The sequence below is a fragment of the Dysidea avara genome, chromosome 13, assembly GCF_963678975.1.
Source record: "Dysidea avara chromosome 13, odDysAvar1.4, whole genome shotgun sequence".
Taxonomy (NCBI): Eukaryota; Metazoa; Porifera; class Demospongiae; order Dictyoceratida; family Dysideidae; genus Dysidea; species Dysidea avara.
This window is the reverse complement of record NC_089284.1, coordinates 15,508,080-15,532,918: the sequence shown is the minus strand read 5'-3', so window position 1 is coordinate 15,532,918 and position 24,839 is coordinate 15,508,080. Positions and strand designations below refer to the sequence as shown.

The window sequence follows — 24,839 nt, the reverse complement described above, 5'->3', positions numbered from 1 at the left end:
ATTGTAATAACGACAATTCGGGTGAATTTTGTGCCAAGACCAAGTGGCACAAAAATTCACCTGAATTGTCGTTATTAAAATTTTTACCATTAACCTACCATCACAGCCATTTCTTGGCCACCACCTTGGATTTCACATCTTTTTTCACCATAGCCTTTTTGAGGGCCGCACACTTTTTTTACAGCTTGGCTGTTTTGGATTAGATATTGTATGTCTTGAGACCACTTCTTTAGTGCTATATTTTATATAGTACAAGTATGGTGATTTTTTAACTGGTATAGAGGGCCATCTACAACCTGAAATAAGCAACATGTCTGCATGAACAATTCAAAACTCACAGAGAAGTTTTGAAATTCATTACATGTCTTCAATAAATTGTGCATATCCTGGGCACTACATAGTGTACTATGATGACATGCATATTAATTTGAAAGAGGGTATGGCGAACATTGAAAATGAACTAGTCTTGAGGTTTTGGCCAGTAAATTTGGGAAAAGAAACACAATGTACTCATATAAACAATTGATAATCGCTTACTCGTCTTGTACCATAGACTCCAGTTATTACGCACACATGGTTAAATATTAAGCACATATTGCCTGATAAGTGCACATGGCATACTTGTCTATACACCTGTTTGTTAAGTGCATATAGTTGAAGAATGGCAGCTAATGACCAAATAGTAGATGTGTTACAGTACACTTGTTGCTTTGTCAAGCAGACAGTAATAATGATAGCTGCATGCCACTTTACAAGGTTGCTGTTTCCTCAACTGTTTGACTGAGTAGTGGTATTCAAATTGCTTGAAAAATGTGGTACAAACAAATAGCACCGTTGTAGCAAAAGCTCCTCGTGGTCCTTTATAGGCACATGTGCTTAACTAGCATGGTAACATTTCATAAATAGCTCCTTATAAGTGCATGTGCTTAATAATCAGAGTCTACAGTATAATATTATAGCATGCAGATGTTGCATATTGTTGCTAGTATAGACTGTAGCGTTTAATTATACTGTGGTTTTTTGTTTGTCTGTAGAACTATTTTGGAAGTGTGCTTATCATACAGTGGTATCAATGAATTCAACCCTAGTGAAATTGGTATGTGTGTTTACAAAATGGGAATGTTAATTGTTGTTGTGTCTCATAGCACTGCAAGTGGTCTTAGTTGGTGATGCACTGTTTGTGTCAAGAGGTAATCAACCACGAATAGTCTTTACATCATCTGGCAGTAGTAATATAACGAGTGAATTAATTTTATTATTAAATGATGATCCTGTGTGTATCAATCACACTGTTACAATTATGGTCAGTAGTATATTAAAACTGTTGTGTCGTGATCAGTTTATTTTTACACAGAACATCATTGACGGACAACCTTTACCAGCTGTCAATATGATTCTTCAAAACAACACTGAATTGTCCTTTGACATAACTGGGAATACTAATATTGAAGTGAATTGTTGCTTTAATTGTGTAAAGCTTAACTGACTTTTTCTTCTTACGAATAGTTGCAACTCTTGCCAGCACTTTTACCAACTGTTAGTGGTAACAATGAAGTCATTGCCACTGAAGTAAGATAACCTTGTTCCATGTGTGACATATGGAATTTTTTATAATCCTGTAGGATGAGCCTTATTCATCCACGGTGCAGATTAGACCACAAAAACTGAACTTGACATTAACAGAAAGTATGTACACAAGTACAGTAATAAAATAATGGTTCCACATGTGGTACTTTGAAATAATAAGTCACTCTCTGAGGTTTCTATGACTGGCTATGAGTACAGATACATGAAATTAACATGACCACCTGACGGACTCCTGTAAGTGTTCAAGCTTAAATTGGATGGCTGCAGGATCAAGGCTGTCCAGGTCTAGTCATGGACTTTTTTCCTTTCTGTAATCTTTTGAACATACTTATACTTAACATCTTTAAACAGGCTGTAGAACCAGATATCCTACAGACCTTCAGCACTTGTGCTGTAAAGCCTTAATGAATAAATAAATAAATAAATAAATAAATAAATAAATGCCAATCATTTATGATACCAAGACACAACCCCACTATTACCACAATACTGACCCTCATGTCCTATAGCACTGACAATATGGACATGTTGGTTCAAATCATTTTGTATAGATGTATATACTTGTAAAGACTATGTTTTGTCTTTAATTACTAGGGGATCATGCTACAAGGAAGGTAACGTATTGTAGCTGAACTCTCTACAGAGTGATTTGTAACTTTCTACAGGGTAACTTATTTGTAGCTGAACTCTCTATGAGGTAACTAGTGATATAGCTAGAACTCTCTAAAGGGTCACTTGTTACTTTCTACAGGGTAACTTGTGACTTGTATTATAACTAAATTTTCTGGTGATTACTTGGCTGTACTATCTACAGTTGTAGCCGAACTCTTTACAATGAGACTTGTTTATAGCTAAACTCTCTACAGTGACTTGTCATCTGCTGAACTGCACACATATATTCTAATAGAATACGTAGGCTGACTGTCTAATGGCCAGTAATAGAGTGACTGCACTATTAGAGTACCTTGATTGCACACTTGTTAGACGTAGTTGTTTTTTTGCATTATAACTCAATGGTTTATAACCTGATTATCTGAAAGGCCTTTATGATGATTAATCTACCTATATACCAGTTTTTGGTTCATTTCTTTACAGTTTGCCTGATGAGTTTTTTTTTATCAGCAAAACTAGATCTCATGATTGTTATACACTGTTGATTTTCATGCTGTGTATCTTCATGGTCTTTATTTCAATTTCTTCCAAACCACAAAAGGTTTGAGGTTTGATAGCTAACCTATCGACTTACTAATTTTCACCCTCCCATAAGCAATTTACCCCGTGTATAATCATTAATAGCTCCGCAAATATTAAACATATTCAGACCAAAATTGGTACCAAGATTCATCATTAAATCCACCTTATGGTGCCAAATGCCAAGGTGGTAAAATAATGTGTTTTTTTATGGCAACAGGTGCAAAACAAAGAAAAAAGAAAAAATGTAAAGAAATTAAGTCAATTTTTGAAAACTTATATCTCAGGAATGCCTGAAATGATATTGCTCAAATTTGGTATATGAACTATTGAAGGTGGACAGCATTTTCCATGGAGAAAAATTGTCTTGTTCTATAAAGGCAGCATGGATGAGTGGAATCACATAATTTTTCTTCCCATCAATAACACACTGGTGTGACATGCTGGCATCTTGGGCCACACAATACACTACCATGTGTCTTGATCTAACAACAAATCGTCAAATGTGTGCATTATCAGATGCTTTATATGGTTACAGGTGGGGAGGTATCATTTCAGATTCGAGTTAGGCCATCAGTAGCAGATGCAACAGATTATTACATGTTGATGGACTATTCTTATTCAATGAGAAATGATGTAGCTGTTATAAGAACATTGACATCTTCTATAGGTATGTACTTTAGGTTGTTACTATCATTAAGTGTATTTGTATTGTTACTATATATCATTAAGTGTATTTGTATTGTTATGGTTAGTGCAAACTTTGACATCAACCAATAATCAAATTGGATTCGGAGTTTATGTGGATAAGCCTTTGACACCTTTTATTCATGTGGATCCTGAATAGTGGGTCTATGAATGTCTGCACTCTGTAGCTATGTATATAATGTTGTTATGTAGTGTTACCAATACATGTGGAGTAGATCTAGAAGATTGTATACCAACATTTGGATACAAGCACTTGCTGAATTTAACAGCAGATGGAACTGCTTTTGAGGTGATAAACAAGTGTTTTGTGTCAAACAGAACTTAGTAGGTACTCATGAATATTGTATTCCTATAGAGTATATTAACCAATCAGAAAACATCTCTTAATTTGGATGTTCCTGAAGGAATATTTGATGCTATGTTGCAATCAGCAGTTTGTTCTGATGTGAGTTGCTAGTGTAATAAATACCTTAATTTTTATTATACAAATACAAGAGAAAATTAGGAATTTAAACTTCCAGTGAGTATCATAGAAATGAGGTAGCCTACACCTGCAGCTATACTGGGGTTTTAAATTCTTACTTGAGTCTTATAGCTTGTCAATAATATAGCAATGACTGAAGTAGGGATAAGGTGTCCACTAGATAACTGCAGGTGTAGGTGACCTCCTTTGTTTTACTATTTATTTCTGTGATCCTACTCAAATTTAAATTCCTAATTTTACTTGTTCATTTACATTTTTGTAACATGGTACCGGACAGACCATTGATGAGTTTGAATTCGTACCCTGACTATCAATTTCTGAAACTGTTTGGCCATTCCACTTCATATTCAGGTCCATGATGCATCCATTTTGGGTGATATTATTGGGCAGGAAAGCCCAAACTCTCGGTAGTATTGTACGATGTATTCCTAAAATCGTGTGTGCTATCCCATAATAAAAGTACATATTCTCAATGATAATTTGAGTAATTGTACATAGTAATTGTAGCACTGTTTAAGTAGGAATCCCCCAAAAATGACTTGTACTGCCTAAAACTCCACCTTTAAAACCATCCTAGAAACATCTTATGTGTTGAAAATCACCTTTACAAAATAATATTAGTCCTTCTAACATCAAATACAGCATTGAAAACAAGAAAACACTTACAAGCAGCTGGATATAGAATTTTTTTTTAAATCATCCAAACTCAGATTTTGCCTGCCTGCCTGCCTGCCTGCCTGCCTGCCTGCCTGCCTGCCTGCCTGCCTGCCTGCCTGCCTGCCTGCCTGCCTGCCTGCCTGCCTGCCTGCCTGCCTGCCTGCCTGCCTGCCTGCCTGCCTGCCTGCCTGCCTGCCTGCCTGCCTGCCTGCCTGCCTGCCTGCCTGCCTGCCTGCCTGCCTGCCTGCCTGCCTGCCTGATCATGGTTGCAAGGCTGGAGGCCAAACAAGGCAGCATACAGCCACCATTTTATGCCACAATAACAAACTCATCAGTGGGATGGCCTTTTTAGGATTCTGACAAGTGCATGCCCTCTGCGTCCTGTCCTTTTATCTTCAAACAGGCTTATTATCATCTTCTTCATGCAACAAAACCATGTCCAGGTGTTAATTTTCTGTATCAACACTTCCCTTGAGTAGCATAATTAGATGCCACAAAAATATTTAAAGTTCTAGTTACTGTAAAAGGTACTGGACACCCAGTAGATACCTGTAACTTCATGATAGGTTTGAGACTACGCCCATTAATGATCTTGGTTTGATTAATAATAATAATCAAGTGTGGAGACCACACCTCTTAACAATCTATTTATTCGAGCATGATCACCACACCCCTTATTGGTTTAGCTGTATTTATAATAATAGCACAGTGAAAATAAGGAATAGTGACCATGCCTAGGTCTTGGTAGGCTAGAGGCTGACTTGAGATACTCTAATATAGCAGTCGACCTAATAGAACAGTCACACATTTATAGCTGTATGCTATAACATAAAACTGAATATTTATATATAATTTAAAACAAAGTCACAAGTAATAAAAAGTAGTGAAACAAGATATGAATGATGGTATTACAGCATAAATCCCTACAGTACTGCCCATAGGTAACGTTACAATCCCTTGTGAGTGCTCAAATCCAGGCCACAACTTGACACAACACATGACTGGTACACATCACGTGCGAAGACACGTGGTTACTGGAGCAGCCACCGGAGGGAGCTCGCATGTTATGGCTACACTTGGTGAGTTAGTTAGTGGACACATGCCAAAGAAACTAACGATTTAACAATGGACTACACAAGTGTCAACTGCTCGCGAGTGTAACATTACCTCTGGGCGGTATACTGTACTTTGGCATTCAAGACAATAATTGTTTTAACATGGGCTTTCTCACAGAGCTATATACTATAATACCATCATTGTTTCATTATCGCTTGGATCCCTACTTCATTTTTTTAATTTAATAAATTTTATACACGTACACATAGATATTAGGTTGGAGAGACTCAGCCAGACATGTCATGATAATTCTCACTGATGCACCACCACATTTCTCTGGGGATGGAAAGGTGTGCAAATGAACAGTTATTATTACTCTTGTACAATGTACCCACAGTTAGCAGGATTGGTAAGACCTCATGATGGTGGATGTTATTTATCAAGAAATGCTGATGATGTGTGGGAATACAATAGATCTACAGAGCTGGTTAGTAAAATGAGATAGGTGTGATTTTGTTTATTGTAGACCATGTAGGATTACCCATCAGTCAGTCAGTTAGCTGCTGCATTTGAAGCTAATGACATCATCCCTGTATTTACTGTGGATAACAGGGTTAGATCATTGTATGAGGTTTGTGAAGTGTATATCAAATTGTGTGAATTGATAATGTATTATACAGAATATTGTTGCATTGTTTTCTAATGGATATTTGGAAACTCTTGCAGAAAATTCTTCCAACATAGTTGAAATACTGAACAATGTCACTGTATGTGGAGCATTGATCAATATTATTGCATATAGATGTACCTTCTATTAGAACTTACAGCAGCACTCAATAAAACTTGTCCCTGATGCAGTACCTGGTCTCAATGTCACTATTACTCCATTATGTAACACAAGTGACGGTGAAACTTGTGAAAATACACCATTAAACCAAGAGGTGAAATTAATGTAAAGTGTTTGTTCACTAAAACTACAGCTGGTTTTCAGGTAGTATTCAACGTGACAGTCAGAGCTGAGTACTGTGATGATATGATGACTTCTTTACAAATGAAGGTGCCTTTTGTTGGCAGTGTTGAGATTGCTGTGCAGTGTGTAAGTAAGCTGGTGGTTACAAAGTGTTAGTAATATTTTTGCCAACACATACAGAATGATTTAACACCAGTTACTTCTACAGTAACACCGTCACCTAGTCCAATTACATCCATTAGTACTATGACAGATTCACAATCATTGGTGACAACTACAGCCGTTAATAATATCATAACAGATTCACAATCATTGGTGACAACTACAGCCATTAATAATATCACGACAGATTCACAATCATTGGTGACAGTTCAACCTACTGGAACACCTCAGCCACCTAGTATGTTTGTTCTTATAGCTATGTTAGTACTGGTATTTGCCCTATGGTGCAGGCACATGTAGTGAGAGAAAGATATTAAGGTGCACTTAACAAACAATTTTGTACCAAAAGAATCAGACATACCTGAAAAAGTATAGCAGAAAAATGGCTGCACTAAAAGTGTTGGCAAGTGAAAAATTAATTATTTAATGTTATTGAATGTTAATGTGTCCCTGCTATCTGCAATTGATGGTAGTAACATGGACTTTGCACATAAAAGGTACGGCTGTTCTGCAAGTTCTTTTTACCTTTTTAGCTAGTGTATCTGCATGCACATGCAGTGCTTTAAAACTGAAGAAAGTACATTTTCTTTGGGCTTCCCATAAATTTTTAAGGAAAAATGGTACAATTGACCTAGATTGCCTTGAAATTTCAGTTGCTTCTAGCTACAAGTTTGTACATGTAATGAGAGTAGCTTCAGGGTTTATTGGATCTCAGCAATCTTTGTATGCATTGTGGTGAGCAAATAATTTATGTTTTCCTTAATACACTCTTGTTGATATACCATGACACTCATACTCAAGTGGCTATCTCATGTAAGTAAAAAGGATTAAAAGTTAGCAACTTATAGTGGAGGTATCACAACACCTAAGGTGGAGTTGTGGTTTCAATTGTGGCATTGTTATGCAGAGTTTGAAACGGTTTATATTTTTGAGTTGGTGACACAGCCATCAGATAATTGTGCACTTTAAAGTAAAAATTATAGTGAATTCCTTCCACCTGACAGAATGTTTTTAAAAATTGCAAGGTATTCTGCATACACTACAAGTCTTAAAGATTATGTATAAGGAATAAAATTCAACAAGGTGTCCAGTCATGCGCTCCCTTTGACTAATCAGTTTAGTTAACTGACATCTACTTCATCAGTTTGAGGATGTACTCCAGAGATTGGGAGCTGAGATACACCAACCAATCTAGCTGTTTCTTGTAAAGGAATTCTGCAGCTCTGTCATGTATTATCCTGTTCACCATGCTTCCAGATAAAGTCCATCCAACATTTCACCACAGTCTCAGCCTTTCTATCTGGGACAGCATAAACTTCTGGCTATGTAGTAAAATAATCTTGTATCACCAATGTGTGTCTATATATTTCCAGCTATACTCTTGTCCATATCCTTGAAATCCATTCCCACACATTCAAACTCTCCTCCTACTTTGATACTCTTCACAAGTGGCCTTTCCTTATGTCCTTGTTCTAGAAACACACATAATACAGCTCTCACACTTCTTGTGTACATCCAGTCTAATGGCGATACTGTGCCAGTCTGCGGAAAATTTGCACCAATGTACTCAGTCAGCAGCTTAGTACCAAAACCAGCCTTAACCTGGAACTTTCATAGTGCTGAACTCCATCAAGCAAGAAGTATCCTTTCACCTCCAGAGCTGGCACTTTATTAAGATCAGTCTGGTCTATTTGCTTCTCCAGACAGTAAAATCTGAGGGCTCATGGTTTGGTCATCAGCTAGAGTAATTTGTAAAACAATACTGGTAATTGTCTTTAGCCTGGCTCTGTATATCAGACAGAAAAGAGCATACCTGTACTTGATGATCTGTGTAGACTGTTGTAATACTGCCAATCAATTAGACTTTGACTGCAAAGATCATTGCTGCAACCTCAAGCTCTGTTGGGGGATATTCTGTTCCACTAAGTTTACTTGTCGACCGGCCAATGCCACCATCCTTCTCTTGTTGTCCCAGGACTGCACTTCAACCCTTGCTGCTTGCATCTGTCCACAAATAGAAACCCTTCGTCAGGTCAAGAGGACACACAATATTGGAGTAGAAGTCAGGAGTTGTTTCATCTTGACCAAGCGGACTCACACTCCGCAAACAAAATGGTACTATCAAACCAGTGGCTTTATCATTTCTAGTCAAAGCTGTTAAAGATTGGAAAACAGCAGCCAGGTTGCAAATATTCCTTCTGTAATAATTGAGGAACTTCATACTTGTTTTCACATCAGACCAATCACACAAAACAGTAAATCAAAACAGGTCATCACTTGTGAAATAAATTAAAATAATCCCTAAATCACCACTTAGAGATTGACAGGCATACCAGCTGGGAGACCAGCTCCATCATCAATACTTGTGCCAGATCTCCAACTCATCCGCGATCCTCTCAAACAAAGGCGCGCAGCTCGGATTACAGCAAATGACAGCCATGCCCTGATCCAGCCCAACACCTCACTATAACTCTTTCCCCATCTAATGACAGTTGTATGTGGGTTGGTTTAGAAGGTGTCGATTGACAAACATCTTTTAAATATACTTATTAACAAAAAATACAAAAGATTGCCAAAGTAGTCAAGTTGCAAAAGAAGGATGCAACCTGCAAGGTTTAAAAGTCCTAATTAGAAAATGGCAGTCACAAAATAGCTGTAATGATGTTAATGCTATGACAGCGAAGCTGTCATTATTGACATCCATATTTTTAATGTCATGTCTTCATAATACCTGACTTTATAAAGGCCACATCTTTATAACAGTTTGGCTGAATGTTCTAATTAATCCGTCAAATATTGAACTGTTTCATGTTCAATATCTGTCAGTCTCTCAGCATCTGTGGCCACCATACCTGCACCTGTGACATAGTTAGTTATACTACCATTTTAACCTTTCTTTGGTTGCATCCTTTAAAATTTTTAGCATTAAATGTAACACTACAATATGTAGCATCCACACTGTAAAATTTTGATACCCAAAATTAATAATTTTTGCTGTATACACATGTTGGTAACAAATCTGTCATGATTAACTTTATGCAGCTACTGAGTCTAACAACCTGCTGCCATCATTGATAGTCGGAATGGTTATCCTGGCTCTGTTAGTACCTATCATAATATCACTACTGGTGATTCTGTACTGCAAAAAGTCAGTGACTTGCTGTACAACACTACCCACTGGAGCAACAGTTGAAAAGAGTGATATGCAAATTAAACCTAATTTACCTCCTAGAAATACAAATACAATTAAAGATGATTCAGTTCAAGGTAGCATGAAAATAGAAGATGAGCCAGCTCATGTTAGCAGGAAAATTGAAGATGATTTGTCTGATACTAACATACAAATAGAAGATGATCCAGCTTGTGATAGCAGGAAGACAGAAGATGATCTGGCCGATGCCAACACACATGTACAAATAGAAGCTGATCCAGCTTATGGTACAAGGGAAACAGCAAATTATCTAGTTGGTATTTACACAGATGATCCAGCTTATGCTAGCACACAATTGCAATCTTGTGGTGATGTGGAAGAGACAAGTAATTCAAAGCTCAACACAACATGTAGATCATCATTGTCAGCTGGAAATTATCTCTATGAAGCTGTTTTGTAGTATGTGTGTTGCCAAAGTTTTGAAGTTTTTGTTCTTATCTTGTGTGTAGTATTTTATGCTGTTTTCCTGATAATTGCCAATTATGCCAGCATAGTGTCATTATAATAAGTCAGCAAAAGCATCAGGCGTTATGCCAGGATAATGGGAATGAGAGATGCAGTACACAGTGCACATGCACAAGCAAAACAAATTAAAATAATAAACACATTACATATTACTGTTGCAGTTCAAATAAAAATAGAACTCAACAGTTTATTGACCTGATCCTGACAGATATTCTAATACAGCAGTCACTTCTGTAATACACAGTTACTAAATACTGTAACATGACTTATGTTTGGCAAATCAGCATACAAAGCAGGTTTACAGTCTTTAGTAAACAATATAAAATATGGCAAATAAAAAGTTTGGCGAATCTACTTCGATTTGCCACAAATTTGCTAAACTTAAGTTATGCCAAGCCTAATATATTGTTTGTCTCTAGTATCAAGTTGAAAGCTTTCTATACATTCATGATCATGAGCTAAAGTGTTTTGTACAGATCATATGAATTACGGTGAGGTTTGCAAAAATGTATATCAAGACTCATGGTAGTGAGTCACATGCTCAAAAAAAGCGTGTACCCCAATAAACAAGTGCAACCATGCACTACTTTGACATTTAGCAACATCTTGCAATCCTCACTATAATTCACGTGATCTGTACAATTTTTAACACCTCAGCTCATGAGCCAATGGCAAGCTTTCATCTTGACACTAGAAATAAACAATCTTTGTATCCATACTAATTCACTCACCTAATGTGAGGTTAATTGGTGCCAAAAGCTTGGTTGATTCAATGCTGTCATGCATGCCCTGAGATGGTTTTCTTCAATTATGTAAAATCCATATGATTTTACAATTCATTTCTCAACCTTCCTTTTATGAAGTTAAGTGGTAAATAGAATTTTGGAGGACTTTTCATGAAGATTCCAACTAGAACTTCTTCCACAAGCAGTAACTTTGAAAGGTGCTGCCTGGACACAATTGCCATTGTCATAATTAACACACTATGAGAGGTCAAAGGACGTAATATTATTTCAGAAAGAGATGATGCAAGATCAGTTAAACCTGTGGGCTTTGAGTAGTGTAATGCCACAACAGAAAGAAAAATTAGATCTTGCACAATTTTCTGCAGAATATATTTCTGAAATCTGCAGGCATTTTCTGAAATTTCACATTCTCAGAAAAGTTGTGGGCTGTGGATCAGCAACATAATTACCAATTAGAGTGGCCTGTACAAGCAAATTCACTAACTGGAATGCACAATCAATTGAATTATCATCATGCGCAAGTAATGAAATTTGACAGATCTGTGGTTAAAATACACTCTAATAGAACAGTCACCTATTCTAACAGCATTCTTTATGCTCTGCTAGTAAAATAAGTGCATATGTGAGCCTTTTACTTCCTAACCTCTTTACTGATTGTGCCAAACATCATGCTGTGCTAAAGTTAAAATTTGCATATTTATTTTTATTAAATTGGCTACTAGACAAGCAGAAAAACTGAGGACCAGCTTGAAAATGATTACAGTAAATATATGTAATACAATACATCATTATTTAGTTAAATATGATACAGGATGGGAACCTCAGTAACATAACACTTAGTTTACAGAATCATAACTTGGTGGAGGCTGAAGAGATTAGCTCTCTTTCCATGTTTTCATTACCCATGCATGTATGCTTTAGATGCAATTGTACATGTACTACTGGGTAAGCTGGTTTTTTCTGTGTAGTTTTGTGTGAACAAAGGAGTAGTGTGAAGTGGAAAGAGAATAGCAGGAAATGGTAGAGATTTGCCTGTTGTTAGCCCCTCACTTACCAAATGGAAGCCCGTGTTTATTGAACAGTTTGATCTAGGAATTGGCGAAGAGTGGCTGCCATGTGGGTTTAAATTAGGACATACGGCCTGTTGTGGATTTTGATGAAGGAAACAGCACTTTTGCGTCAAAAAGCGTAAGTACCAAGAACAATGCTGACCACGGTGTTGGTTTAGTAAAATCAACCAAGGCACCTGAGAAGAAAACAGCTATTACACCTATAATCTTGACTACACTCGTTTCATTGTCCCTGTTGGTTCTTCTGAATATGAAAAAGTTGCTAAAGGAGTAATTCCTGCAAATACTTTGACAATATTGAATGTTAGTTACTCCCTTGAAACTATAACAATTAAACCGTTTATAGGTTTACAAAGGACCCTACTTAACTGACAGTGTGCATGTGCATATAGATGCAGGAATGTGTACCTGCAACCTCAGGAAAAGCCACACAATGAGTATGTGGTAGCTGCAGTATGTGTAGGTGCATGACTCCAATGAGGAGACTATCTGTGAAGGGACCTGAGGATGATATGAAAGTGTATGTATGTCTGTTCACTTGTGCTATTACAAGAGCAGTACATTTGGAAGTGGTAACTGATCTTAGTGTTGAAACTTTTCTGTTAGCCTTGAGTGGTTGAAAATCAACACCTAAGACCATAATATCAGACAATTCCTCTACTGGCTTGGCTGCAGCAGATGAACTGAAACAAATATTCAGTTCCACACTACTTAGTGACAGACAAAAAATTGACTGGAAGTTCATACCCAAACGACCTCCTTTGTTTGGTGGATTTTGGGAGCGTCTGATTGGATTTATCAAACTTACTCTGAAGAAGATGTTGTGTAGAACATTTACCACCTTAATTACCAATTCTACAGACATTTAATTATTGAAGTTGAAGCTGTCTTGAATAACAGGCCGCTTACATATTTGTCAAAGACCCACACCCCTTAACTCCATTCAACCTCATTTATGGTCACAGAATAGTAATGCTAACTCACTTGCTGTGTGAAGATGATGAGACAAGTGATGAATTCTTTCAGATTGATGGATCCTATACACTACTGAGAAGGAGAGATAAGGCCCAAGTGCTTGTAATGAAACATTTCTGGGTGAGATGGAAGTAGGAGTATTTAACTTCACTAAGGGAGTTTCATCGAATGACTGGGAGCAAAGTACTCTTGCTATTAGGCCTGATGTAATGTTTATGCTTAGAAGTCTCACGTGTGTGTAACTATTCTTTAGTTTGTATATTAATGAATTGTAAATGGCGTGTGCATGTTAAAGTGCTGGCTTGATCGGTGTTAATCAAGGCGATAATAGCTGAAAATAGGTATAGCTTCTGTCTAATAATCGAGAATCAATCTTTGTTACTATCCAGCCAATCTTCTTCCTCACACATGTTGTGGGTACATTGTTTACTGTTTGGAGTTGTGGTGTAGACTGTGCTGCATTGGATCAAAGGAAAAACACTGCAGCACACCTGTAGTCTTTGAAAGGTGTACAATATAGAAATAAAAGTACACTTTCACCCAAACAACAGTTGTAACACAATACTTTGAGGTTATGTAATGATATTCACATCTCTCTGCAGGGTAATTTATGGTTAAACATGTAGGTGAGCTGAAGCTGTTACAAGGATTCCTAACCAATTACTGATGAATTAGTACAGACATAGTTGATATCAAAATGTCATGATATTCATACTTCAAGATGTATTGCTAAAATGACAATATCGCTTGACCTTTCTAAGGAGAGTATCCTACTCTTGTTAGTAAGCATATACCTCATCAACAACAGAGACTAAATGAGTCACAATTTTAATACAATATATGCATGCTTACATTTAATAGTTTTTGAGTAACCTGCATGTAACTGATTCATTTGCTATTTCTTAGTGATGTGCGATACACCTGAAAGAGTGTATCTGTATCTAACAGCTGTGTAGCCATTGATACAATGCACAATATGGTGCATTTATCTAAAAGTTCCTTGAATGCTATTAAATGTGTGGGCTGATAATAAAGCTAAGTACCAGCTATTACTCACTGCATTGTTATGTAGCAAGCTCGAAAGAGTTCAGGAAAGTGGTAAGCATGGTAGCTACACTGTTATAGTGCAAAAATACAGGCCTTCATATTAAATGCATGGGCAGCCTATGATTCTCCATTGTTTAGTACCAGCTATTACTCCACTGTACTGTTAGGCCAGGCAAAGTTGACTGCTAGTTTCCCCGTTTCAAGATTTTCAAAATATCATGCAGGCGGAAGGTAATTATTCATTATTCATTATGGCTAAACTTGAAAACCTTGAAGAAAACACCAAAATAAACCCACTAGTACAATAACAAAATTATTGTGAATATTTGAAAATCCATGTGGTGGAAATAGCCATATAGTGAAAATTTTGTGGCACTTCTATTAAGGCATACGGGCAGAAACGGGAAACTAGCAATCAACTTTGCCTGGCCTTATATATAACAAGTTTAAAGAGTCTAGAAAACTGGTAAACAATTAAGCTACACTGTTAAATTGCACACAAAACCAGGCTGACACATTTCCGTAATTGCACAATCAAAATACACTAGCATTATACCAGTGTCATGATACAACATGAGTATCATGATATTCTGATATATTGATATCTATTGTACATCACTACTTATTCTGTACTTTCACTGTTTCTGTATTGTTTATGCTTGTAGGTTTGACTTCATCTTCTGTTTTGTGATGTTTTCTGTTAACTGCTCTGTTGCAACAAGTGTTACTTCATGGGCTTAGACAATTGCATACGCATTTCTTGCAAGGCTTTTCACAAATACAGCTCTCATGACCGTCACAAGTATGACACGGTGCTAACAATTCTTGCACCATGGCTGCTTGTGCATCACAAACCACAACACCTTGTTGTTATGTCATAACTTTAAGATATATTAAAGGGATTATATGAGAGTAGGATACTTAGTATGAACTCTTGATAGTACATAGTACATATCCATTGTTTGTGCTAGATAAAGCTGTGCAAGGATTATACAGGGCTTCTCCCAGGGGGTATTGGATTCTTGATGTGTAGAGTATTTGTAGAATTCAAATTTTGAGTCCTCAAAGCTTGTTATTTGATGATTAAGGGGGCAAGCAACTATGTCCTATGGTTTCCGTGAATAAAATTATGTGTTTAATATGAAGCTGTAAAATCAACACAGATACTGTTCTCTACCTGATGAATAACACATGTTGTATATAGCTGAGACATTGAACTTCTGTTTAGTGCAAATCTGAGTGAAATCCTCTGAAGTATGTACAAATTATGGCATGGTTACAAAACACTGTAATTTTAACACTAAAATCGATTCTCCTCCTACAGCTAATTGTGAAACTCCCCAAAAATTCTTGCAGTGGCTTGTATCTTTAAAAGTATGGAAACAGATTTTTAGGAATGACTACTATGGCTTCAAAAGAGGAGATAACTGTTTTTCATAGAAAATTTAAAGAGTTCAATAGCTCAATTGATAAAATACTCCAAAATTTGTAGAATTCTCATTCCTTAGGTCTAAAATACTAAACTGAGTCATAAAGTCAGTACTTCTAACTGGAGATGGTGATTTTTAATTATCACAAACACAACTGATGCAAAAGGGGATGGAAAGCAAGCACAGATCAATGAAAACCAAAATTTTGCATGTGAAGCCATAGGAATTAGTAACGTGCCCCCTTAAGGTACTCAGTCAGGAAATAGAAGCCATTTAATTTTTGGCCCTAACCTATGCAACAGACTAATTACTGATGATGTAAGTACTGGAGTACAATTTTCTGTGAAAATACCCCAAGCCTCAATAGGCCTTTTCGTTTAACTAACCAAAATATGTCATTATTATTAATTACTTCTTTCACTTTTCTGGAGTGTGATATTGCTAACCACAACTCACGGTTCCCATTGACTCTACATTTTTTTAAATGAAACTTTTTCATACTAACAAAGTTTTTTGTATTGTATTGTATTAATGCTTTACAGTGACCAGCACTGAAGGTCTGCAGCAACATGTGCTGCAGCCTTAGGATTACCTAACCTAATTTTAAGGACTTAGACTTAGTGACTTATAGCTGAAAAGGTGTTTTGAAGCATTACAAGCCTACCACGAAGGGATGTTTCCCTCTCACAATTCACTGTCTTTTCAACTGGGGGATTCCATATAGTAGCCCATCTATAGTTCATCTATGGATGGTTAATCATTGCACATTATGAAATTTTCACAGATTTTATTTTCATGGTTGCTGTGTTGACCACAAAATTCGTAAAATTATGTACCGTGAAATTTCCACGCGGACAGTATGGTTACACAACCACAGAATTTTTAAAAAGGGCTAAAATGTACGGGAGCCTGTTGACATGGTATTTTGGTTGATGTAATGTACTCCAGCTGTCAATTAAGAAACCCTACAAAGTTAATGAATACTTCTATGAAAAATGAAATGGTCTATTGCACAATTTGCAATGAGATAACTTATCCAGCCACTGGTGGGATATCTGTAATGAATTAAGCCTTATGATGAACTGCATTCATAGGACTACAGCTACTTGTGCAAACTGTCATTCTCAACTACACCGACAATAGAGTGTGTCATCCAGCCGTAAGAGAAGCACACGTGAATCATTGAGTGACAATGGTAAAGTTAAAGATGTCTAGATTATGTTGTTATGTCCTGTGGTAGCATATCTGGAGGAGGCAGGTGATTATGATGCTTTGGCACCCTCTGGTTCTGGACTAAGCCAGTATGAACTAAAGCAAGCTGTGTTGAGGGCCTCACAACACAAACATGCTAGAAGATAATCACTGCTCACTACCAAGTTGTGTAGCTAACACTTGCTCACATGATCACAGTGTAAATTTGTATCCTATATTACAATGAAAATAAATTCCATTTCTTTTGTTCCCAAGTTACAAATAAAACCTTTGAGGACAAACCTTTTTGTGATGGCATGGGTACTAATACCGAATGAAACATGCTGCATGTAGAATCACCTTCACTGTAGTGTTGTGGGTAGTGCTTGTCTAGTGTGTAAGTAACAGCTGTGGCCCCACAAATTCTTTCTCAGACTATAACTAGCAGTCACTCCTGATGTAGTATCACAATTCATTACATTTCATAAGTGCATGCAGTATATGTGACTTACAAATATAGTGCAGACATGTAGGCTCATGATATCACTGATAGTGGGTGTAAGCAGTTTGTGCTGGTGATGTGAGGCCACCATTAGTCATCATGTGTATGTATCATAAGGAAAGGATATTCCTGTAAGAAAGATTCAGGAATCTCCTATTCAGGAAGAACCATGGCTACCAATTTTTAATGGGATAATAACATTTGAAAATAGCTACAACTTCACCACAGTACAAAACTTACACTATGTAACTAGGCAGTACAAAAAGTTTCCCTAATCATCTCATACTGGCGAAGAACCTTAGCACTGTAATGCCACAAGGTTATGGAAAGTTTTTGTAGCAATTTACGTACACCTATAGCAATTAAACTTTGAATGTATATATACGTAGACTGTTTTAACTGTGGTTCTGTCAACAACTTAAAAAAGATGGCTTGGGAAAATGGTGACCAGACACCAAAGGTCTCGCACACAAGGAGGGGCTAAGATCTCCATTCTTGTATACATCAAAGAAATACTTATTACATAGCTTTTAGTGTGCTAGTACATATTGCTGTATTCCTTTACTGCAAAATCACCTGAAACTGTTACCCCATTTGACCAGTAATGACTCTTCAGTTCTAAGATTTCAAAATTATCTGCAGAGGCCCGCTAGCTATATACTGGGAGCCGGGTGAGAATTTGCTGATTGTATAACTAGCTAACCATGCCTTAGACCTTAGAGTGGAACTCCCTTTTTAAAGAGTCTGGCCTGAAGTGTGTAACAGAAATTTGAGTCAGTTTCTAGTATATCAGAACTGTGGGATCTAAACTGTGTGCGTGCACGTGTTTGCCTTGCCAGGGCTCCAGCTGCTTTAAAGTTTCTTGGTAGCTACCCCTACGTCTAGGCCCCTCATTTATTTTCTGTACATTTGTCTTAAACCATAAGATGTGGACTATAAATCAATAAGTTACTAGTACGATTGATATGCATATGCTGCTGTAGATAAGTTTGACAACTAAAAATAATTCTCAAAAATTAAAATGTTTGGTTCTCGGGTAGTCCACGTGCCAGACGATTATTTGCCGCCCCCATGCGCACAAACCGCAAGACGGTCATATATCCACGATCCAGGTGTATAATATAGCGAATTTGCCCTGCCGGTTCGTATATATAAATAATGTTTTTCACTCTTTCCCACAATAAGAGCATTTAGTTCGTGCAAGAGCGTTTACAGCTATACTGAGATTTAGCTTTAGTTTGCCGTTCAATTCTTACGAGGAAAATGGTTCGCTGTTCAAGCAGCTGCTATACAGCTATAATAACTGGAGTGATCTTGTTAGGATGGAGCGAAATGGTAGAGTCTTTTAACATAGATGCAGGGCGACCTTTAGTGGTGCACTACTCCCCCGCACTTGGCAGTGACGCGGATGATTTGTTCGGATACAAGATCGTATTGTACACTGATTCTGAATCTGGGACTAACAGGTATAATCTGCACAATCTCACGTGTACAGATATAACTACGCACTCAGGGGCGGATCCAGTATGTCCAGGGGCAAAAAAAGGGGGCTAGTTGTGGCCAAAAAACTAGTTGTAAAATTAATGACTTTTGGCTAGTTGCAAATGGTGATTGGGCTAGTCAGGCTAAAATAGCAAGCACACCACAGAAAAGTATAACCTCCAGGTTACAGGTTACGTATAATATTATTGTGCATATGTGTGCAGCTTAAATCTCTTTACAGATATTTGGCTATAACTAGACCTACCTCAAAATCCTACGTATCTTGAGATAGCTATTTTTCAAAAAATTTCTCCACTATTTGATTAGAGATTGCCTTGACAGTTCAGCCTATAGTCATAGTTACTTTTATTACAGTCCATGATTAAAATTGCCCTAAAATCTAGCTAATAAAACAAGTATCTATGCTGCCTATAGCTATATGTAGTTCTTTATATCCTTTCATTTCACCATTTCCTTAAAACATCCAGATTTCAGTCATTTCTCTCAAATTGCTTCCAGATTTAATCTCATCACAGCTACATTTCAAAATTTTCCTGGGGCAGTATATGTCCCAGCCCCCCCTAGTCCCCCTTTGGCGTTCCCCATCCACTGACACTTCACTACACAAGTTCTCTCTTCACTACTTTAGCTATTTAGACAATGACAACAATAATTATGGAGTACAATGTGTATATTCATCAAACATGAATGCAATTTTTGTTTACATGTGTAACAACTGATGATGTAACACTTTCACACCTCAGATCAAAGGAATTCTTTATCATACACTAGTAGGGACCACAAAGGAGTGGGTATGGCCCACAAAATAATATCACCCAAAAAACAGCCTCAATTTCCCCCAACCGCGATCAAGCAGTATTGGTTAGGTGAAAGCGGTCCAAACAAGCTTTCAGATCAACTCGAAATGCTTTCAACAAGTTGCTACGGAATTTTAAAAATAATTTATTTAACGGAATTTTTTACTGGCTGAGTAAGTAAGTGACTGACTGACTGACTGACTGACTGACTGATGCCTTCAGACAAGCGTAACTCGATAACGGCTAAGGCTACGGGCTTGATTTTTTCACTGTTTGACATCGCTTCAGCCCGAAAGGTGCCTTCTGGCATACCACAGTACGTACAATGCATTCTTCATAAACTTACCAGTGTCCTCCTTTGTGTCCCATTCATCTTTGCTGACAGTGAGAAGTGGCCTTACTAATGAGGTGGCCAAAAATTAAATACATGTAATATGAGGAAAAATATGTTTGGACTTGCTGGACCTGCATGGCTACTATAACGAAGTGGCCTCATTACTGAGGTGGCCACTAAGTGAGGTGGCCACTAAGTGAGGTGGCCACTAAGTACTTTATTTTATCTATACAGGTTGATAGTGTCTGCTCCAGCTGGATCAGCTCCTGGTGGAGTATTAAAGAGAACTGGTTTGATCTACACTTGTCCAGTTACCTCTGGGGAATGTACTGGTTTAGTTGGTAATGTATACAATCCTACTGATGGTAGACTATTTGATGTAGAAGGTGAGTAGTGTCATTGTCATAGTTGCATTTGCTATATATACATGAGAACATTCTTATTATAATATAAATATGGAGGTTTACACTTTACCATCAGAGAACAATGACCAGAAGACATATTACCTTCATGACACCTTGACAGTATTGGTTGAATATAATCAAGTCCAAACATGCCTTCTAAGCAATCTGAAACATTTCTAATGAATTCCTATGAAATTAAAGAACAGCATTAATTTTCTGTTGACTGACTGACTGACTGACCAACTGATTAATCTGATGGGCTAACTGTTACCTTCATATACAAGTACAACAGAACAATGGCTAATGTTATGGGTTGTATCATTTCACAGTTAGACATTGCGAGGACCTATATACACATTGAGCTGAGCCTTGAAAAAAGACATTTAATAACTCAAGGATGAAATTGCACTAGTTCTTAAAATACAGCTAATTTGTAGTGCTGTTTAACCTTGTTAAAATAATTCAAAACTAATTTATTTATTCTATGGGAACCATAAAAGTGTTTAGCATATTATGAACCTTTTCTGAACGCATATTGGAGCCAAATCACACATGTCTACCCTTGACACCTTTATTGTCACCACTAATCATATGGTTAGCTGTACCACTTCTCTTTTTTAGCAAACTTGTACATACTTTAACATGTGCCTTTTGGAGATACAATGCATGCATCATGGATTCACCATTGTTCTTTGTGTCCCATGCAATTCATCAATGGCTTTATGTGTTTGGTATTACATACAACAAACTTTTTTTCACTACACCATCTGTAGCTAGACTACACAAATGGGTTGAACACTGACATGCTTTGCATGCTGTTCTCCAAGGCTGTGTATCAGGAAGAAATAGCTTAAAACAGGAGCAATGTAGCAGGTCAAAGAGTGTGTGTTGTGGGGTTTGGGCAACTTTAACAATGTAATTTTGATAGTGGAGTTTGAGTCATACAACAGTATGCTAGTCATGGGGATCTGGAACAAGAGAAATTTTAGACAGATTTCATTATGCTTTGTAAGGTAGCAAGTTACAAAGAAATGTAAAAATGACTGTTCTATTAGAGTGATTAAATGTTTTATTAAAGTAATTGACTGCTCTGTTAGAATATCTTACTTTTACATGCAAGCATTGCCGTGGGAGAATGGCCTCCGGTTTCTTAAACAAACTGGCTACTCTTATCAGTAATTGGTATTTGAGGATTTATTTTGTTATGCAGTTTATAGTCTAATAGGTCTGGAATTCTTCTTCCATTGATGTGGTAGGTGTCCTTGCTATTATTATTATCAGAGCTACACAGTACCCAGTGCTGAAGGTCTGACAACAACTTGTGCTATAGCCTTTGAATTACCTAACCTAATACTGAAGTTTTGGACAGTGAAAAAATTATTTAATTCAGCTGGGCAGAGTGGAAGATTCCAGACACACAAATATTACAGTATTACAGATGTAGATACATTGCTACTATAACTTAAACTAGAAGCTTTATGTGACAACACTATAACTAAAACCAAAACTAACAAGTACACAAAAAATAAACTGAAGTACTGAAACAAGCTGGAGTAGTGCACGAAATTAAATCACAGTAAAACAATAAGAAGTGTTACATCCCTACTGTGCTCAAGATACCATAATAAAAGTGCACGGTAGGGTTATAATACTTCATATTGTGTGATTTAATATCGTGCACTACTCCAGCTAGTTTCAGTACTTTTTATTGATGTGCTATGGTCCCTACTCTAGTTGAGAATTCCATTTTTTGTGTACTTCCTTGTTAACTTTTTTTGTAAATACTTATTATGACTGGTGAACCCTCACATACCACATCTGAAATGGCACTGTGCGCCCCAGCTATATCAATTATCTTCTGAAAAGTTAAGTATCCATTAAGCTTCGTTGTCAGCTATGTTCAACTTGTTACGCAGCAGTACAAATCAAGAACTGTTCGAAAAGCACCTCTGCAATCAAAATAGCCACTATGAAAAATACGGACAATTTCCATTTCGAAGGGAAGCCATCATGTGCTACCGCCAAATTTACACTTTTCGCTGTCAGCAAAGATGAAAGGGACACAAAGAAGGGCACTGGTAAGTCCATGAAGAATGCATTGTACATACTGCAGTATGCCAAAAGGCACCTCTTGAGCCGAAGCGACATTGAACAGTGAAAACAAACAAGCCCGCAGCCTTAGCCGTTATCGAGTTATGCTTGTCTGAAGGCATCAGTCAGTCAGTTACTTATACTCAGTCAGTCAGTAGAAAACTCCAATTTTTAAAAAATTCTTGTTGAAAGCGTTTCGGGTCGATCTGAAAGCTTCTTTGGGATTAGTTCTACATAACCAATACTGCCTCATCGTCGTCTGGGAAAATTGAGGCAGATTTTTGGGTGATGTTATTTCGTGGGCCACGCCTACTCCTTTGTGGTCCCTACTATACAGTACTATTGTACTGTATGATTTTTCATATGATGAAAACTAAAATTACAATGCGTTGCTAAAACAATACTACTTTGAACAGGTAATTCAGAGGAAGATACGTCTGCATCTGGAGATTCATTTGTTGAATATGGAAATTTCGTAGAAGAAAAGTCTGGCCAGTTTCTAGGTGTGGATATGCAAGCATCTGGAGATCAGTTTGTTGTATGTGACTATTATCATTTTGTACAATGTTTACTTACTTGTTTGTCACTTACAGTGCTGCGCACACCGTTACACCAATTTAGCTGTGAACACTGTTTGGGGAAGATGTTTTTTATCAGATAGAGGTTTACGAAACTTCAGAGTGATATCTCCTTGTGATGAAGGTCTGTCACATCTCCATACTATTGTATGTAGTAGTTACACCAGTCTACACCACAAACTTTTATGACTTGATTTTAACTTTGACTTGTTTTAGAATGGGTTGCCTGTTTTGTAACATATTGTTTGACCAGATTTACAAATAGTAATTGCTCTGACCTTTCCATAATTGGTCAATTTTGAAGTGGGTAAAACAAAGAGGTCAACCCATTTTAAGACTGGTCAGCCTGATTTGTTTGGTTTTTAAAATGAATATGCTACAGTACATGTATAGGTAGGTAGCAATTTAAAATGGTTTGTGTCATATTTTACTGCTGCTGCTGCTGCTGCTGCTGAGGTTGCTATCAGTAACTCTTTTCTCTGTTTTCTGCATGTGTACAGTTGCCAACTGGTGGTTTGCTGCAGGTATTATTTGCTTTTATAATGATGTTTCCAATTTTATGCGTGAGTTTGCAGGTTAGGTACTAGTGTCTGTTCCTTTGTTATAGCTGCTTATCAGTTAGTTGCAATTATAGTCATGTAGCTATCATAACAGTAGCTCTTGTTATAATTGTAAACCACTCTATAATGCATGGGTCCTAAGACTACTAGCATAGATTAAGACCCACAAAAGTTCAAATGATCTTGTAGTGTGGAGATGCATCTGAAGACTCCAGGAACACAGAACAAAGTGAAGTCATCAGCTAAGATTTGCTAATACCATTGAATCTAGTGTTTCAGAATTTCGCATGGTTTCATGAACAATAATAATGACACATATACAAGCTTCATGTTTAGCTAATAAAACAGGTCAACCCATTTCAGACCTGGTCAACCAGGATTATAGATTTTAAATCAGGTTGTGATACGATCGCTACTAATATTATTATTAAGTTATGATGAACAACCTTTATATAGTCCATATTTGCAGCAAGGAGCTAACTTAAACTTATTCAAAGTTTTTAATGTGTACTTACTGATGAAATAGTCTCGTGAGCCAGCCATACTTGAAGAGTGTGTGGGCATGACAAAAAATATCTTGTAACTTTTGTCAGCATTTTGTTGACAGGCAGAAAGCAATTTCATGACATTTCTTCTGGTAGAATTCAGTCAAGTGGTGTTGCATCCTTTTATGTACTAACTGTTTTAATTGGCTTTACCACAATTTGGCAGTGTCAAAAAAAAACAGTGGTGAAAGTCACCAGATGGTATTTTTCATGCACACCCACAGAAAGAAAAAAATAGCTGGTTTGATGCAATAAGACCATCACCTTTAGCTCTTCGCTATATTGTATTAATATTAGATATTGTGTTTATTGTGCAGCCACATATGTATTTGTTAATATGTATACTTTTAACAGTCTCCACTTCTCATCTTCCATCAAAGTTTGGTGTTTGTCAAGCAGGAATGTCTGTGGATATTTCTGTAAGTTTTGTCTACTATCATGAGTGATGGAAATGAAAGAAGGGGTGGGGTACCTTTCTCCCTTCCTCACTTTTTAGGTGATCAATAGAGTAGTCAACAACTCTAATAGAACAGTCACGTCTATTTTATTATCACAACTCATTATATAGTTACCTG

At 37.0% G+C, this 24,839-nt stretch overlaps 2 protein-coding genes across 4 annotated transcripts in view; both read left to right on the top strand.

The window, feature by feature from the left end:
* LOC136242432 (integrin alpha-3-like) overlaps nt 1-10,552 on the top strand; it is a 30,908-nt gene extending 20,356 nt beyond the window's left edge. Inside the window, exons 17-34 of one of the 3 annotated variants that reach the window (XM_066033853.1) lie at nt 1,035-1,096; nt 1,146-1,303; nt 1,355-1,450; nt 1,507-1,569; nt 1,623-1,686; nt 3,317-3,448; nt 3,534-3,624; nt 3,679-3,775; nt 3,842-3,931; nt 5,953-6,033; nt 6,081-6,170; nt 6,219-6,314; nt 6,364-6,450; nt 6,502-6,624; nt 6,675-6,779; nt 6,834-6,949; nt 6,998-7,053; nt 9,858-10,552. In XM_066033853.1, coding sequence (XP_065889925.1) covers nt 1,035-1,096; nt 1,146-1,303; nt 1,355-1,450; nt 1,507-1,569; nt 1,623-1,686; nt 3,317-3,448; nt 3,534-3,624; nt 3,679-3,775; nt 3,842-3,931; nt 5,953-6,033; nt 6,081-6,170; nt 6,219-6,314; nt 6,364-6,450; nt 6,502-6,624; nt 6,675-6,779; nt 6,834-6,949; nt 6,998-7,053; nt 9,858-10,426 — 2,176 coding nt within the window. In that variant the 3' untranslated portion in view covers nt 10,427-10,552. Of the gene's footprint in view, nt 1-1,034; nt 1,097-1,145; nt 1,304-1,354; nt 1,451-1,506; nt 1,570-1,622; nt 1,687-3,316; nt 3,449-3,533; nt 3,625-3,678; nt 3,776-3,841; nt 3,932-5,952; nt 6,034-6,080; nt 6,171-6,218; nt 6,315-6,363; nt 6,451-6,501; nt 6,625-6,674; nt 6,780-6,833; nt 7,054-9,857 lie in introns of those variants that run through there. The other 2 variants (XM_066033852.1, XM_066033854.1) reach the window with 2 other exon arrangements.
* An 8,110-nt stretch (nt 10,553-18,662) lies between these two features.
* The window catches only part of LOC136242431 (uncharacterized), a 30,718-nt gene continuing 24,541 nt past the window's right edge, over nt 18,663-24,839 (top strand). The window contains exons 1-5 of the mRNA XM_066033851.1: nt 18,663-18,918; nt 20,321-20,472; nt 22,998-23,119; nt 23,175-23,283; nt 24,619-24,683. Coding sequence (XP_065889923.1) covers nt 18,716-18,918; nt 20,321-20,472; nt 22,998-23,119; nt 23,175-23,283; nt 24,619-24,683 — 651 coding nt within the window. The 5' untranslated portion in view covers nt 18,663-18,715. The remainder of the gene's footprint in view (nt 18,919-20,320; nt 20,473-22,997; nt 23,120-23,174; nt 23,284-24,618; nt 24,684-24,839) is intronic.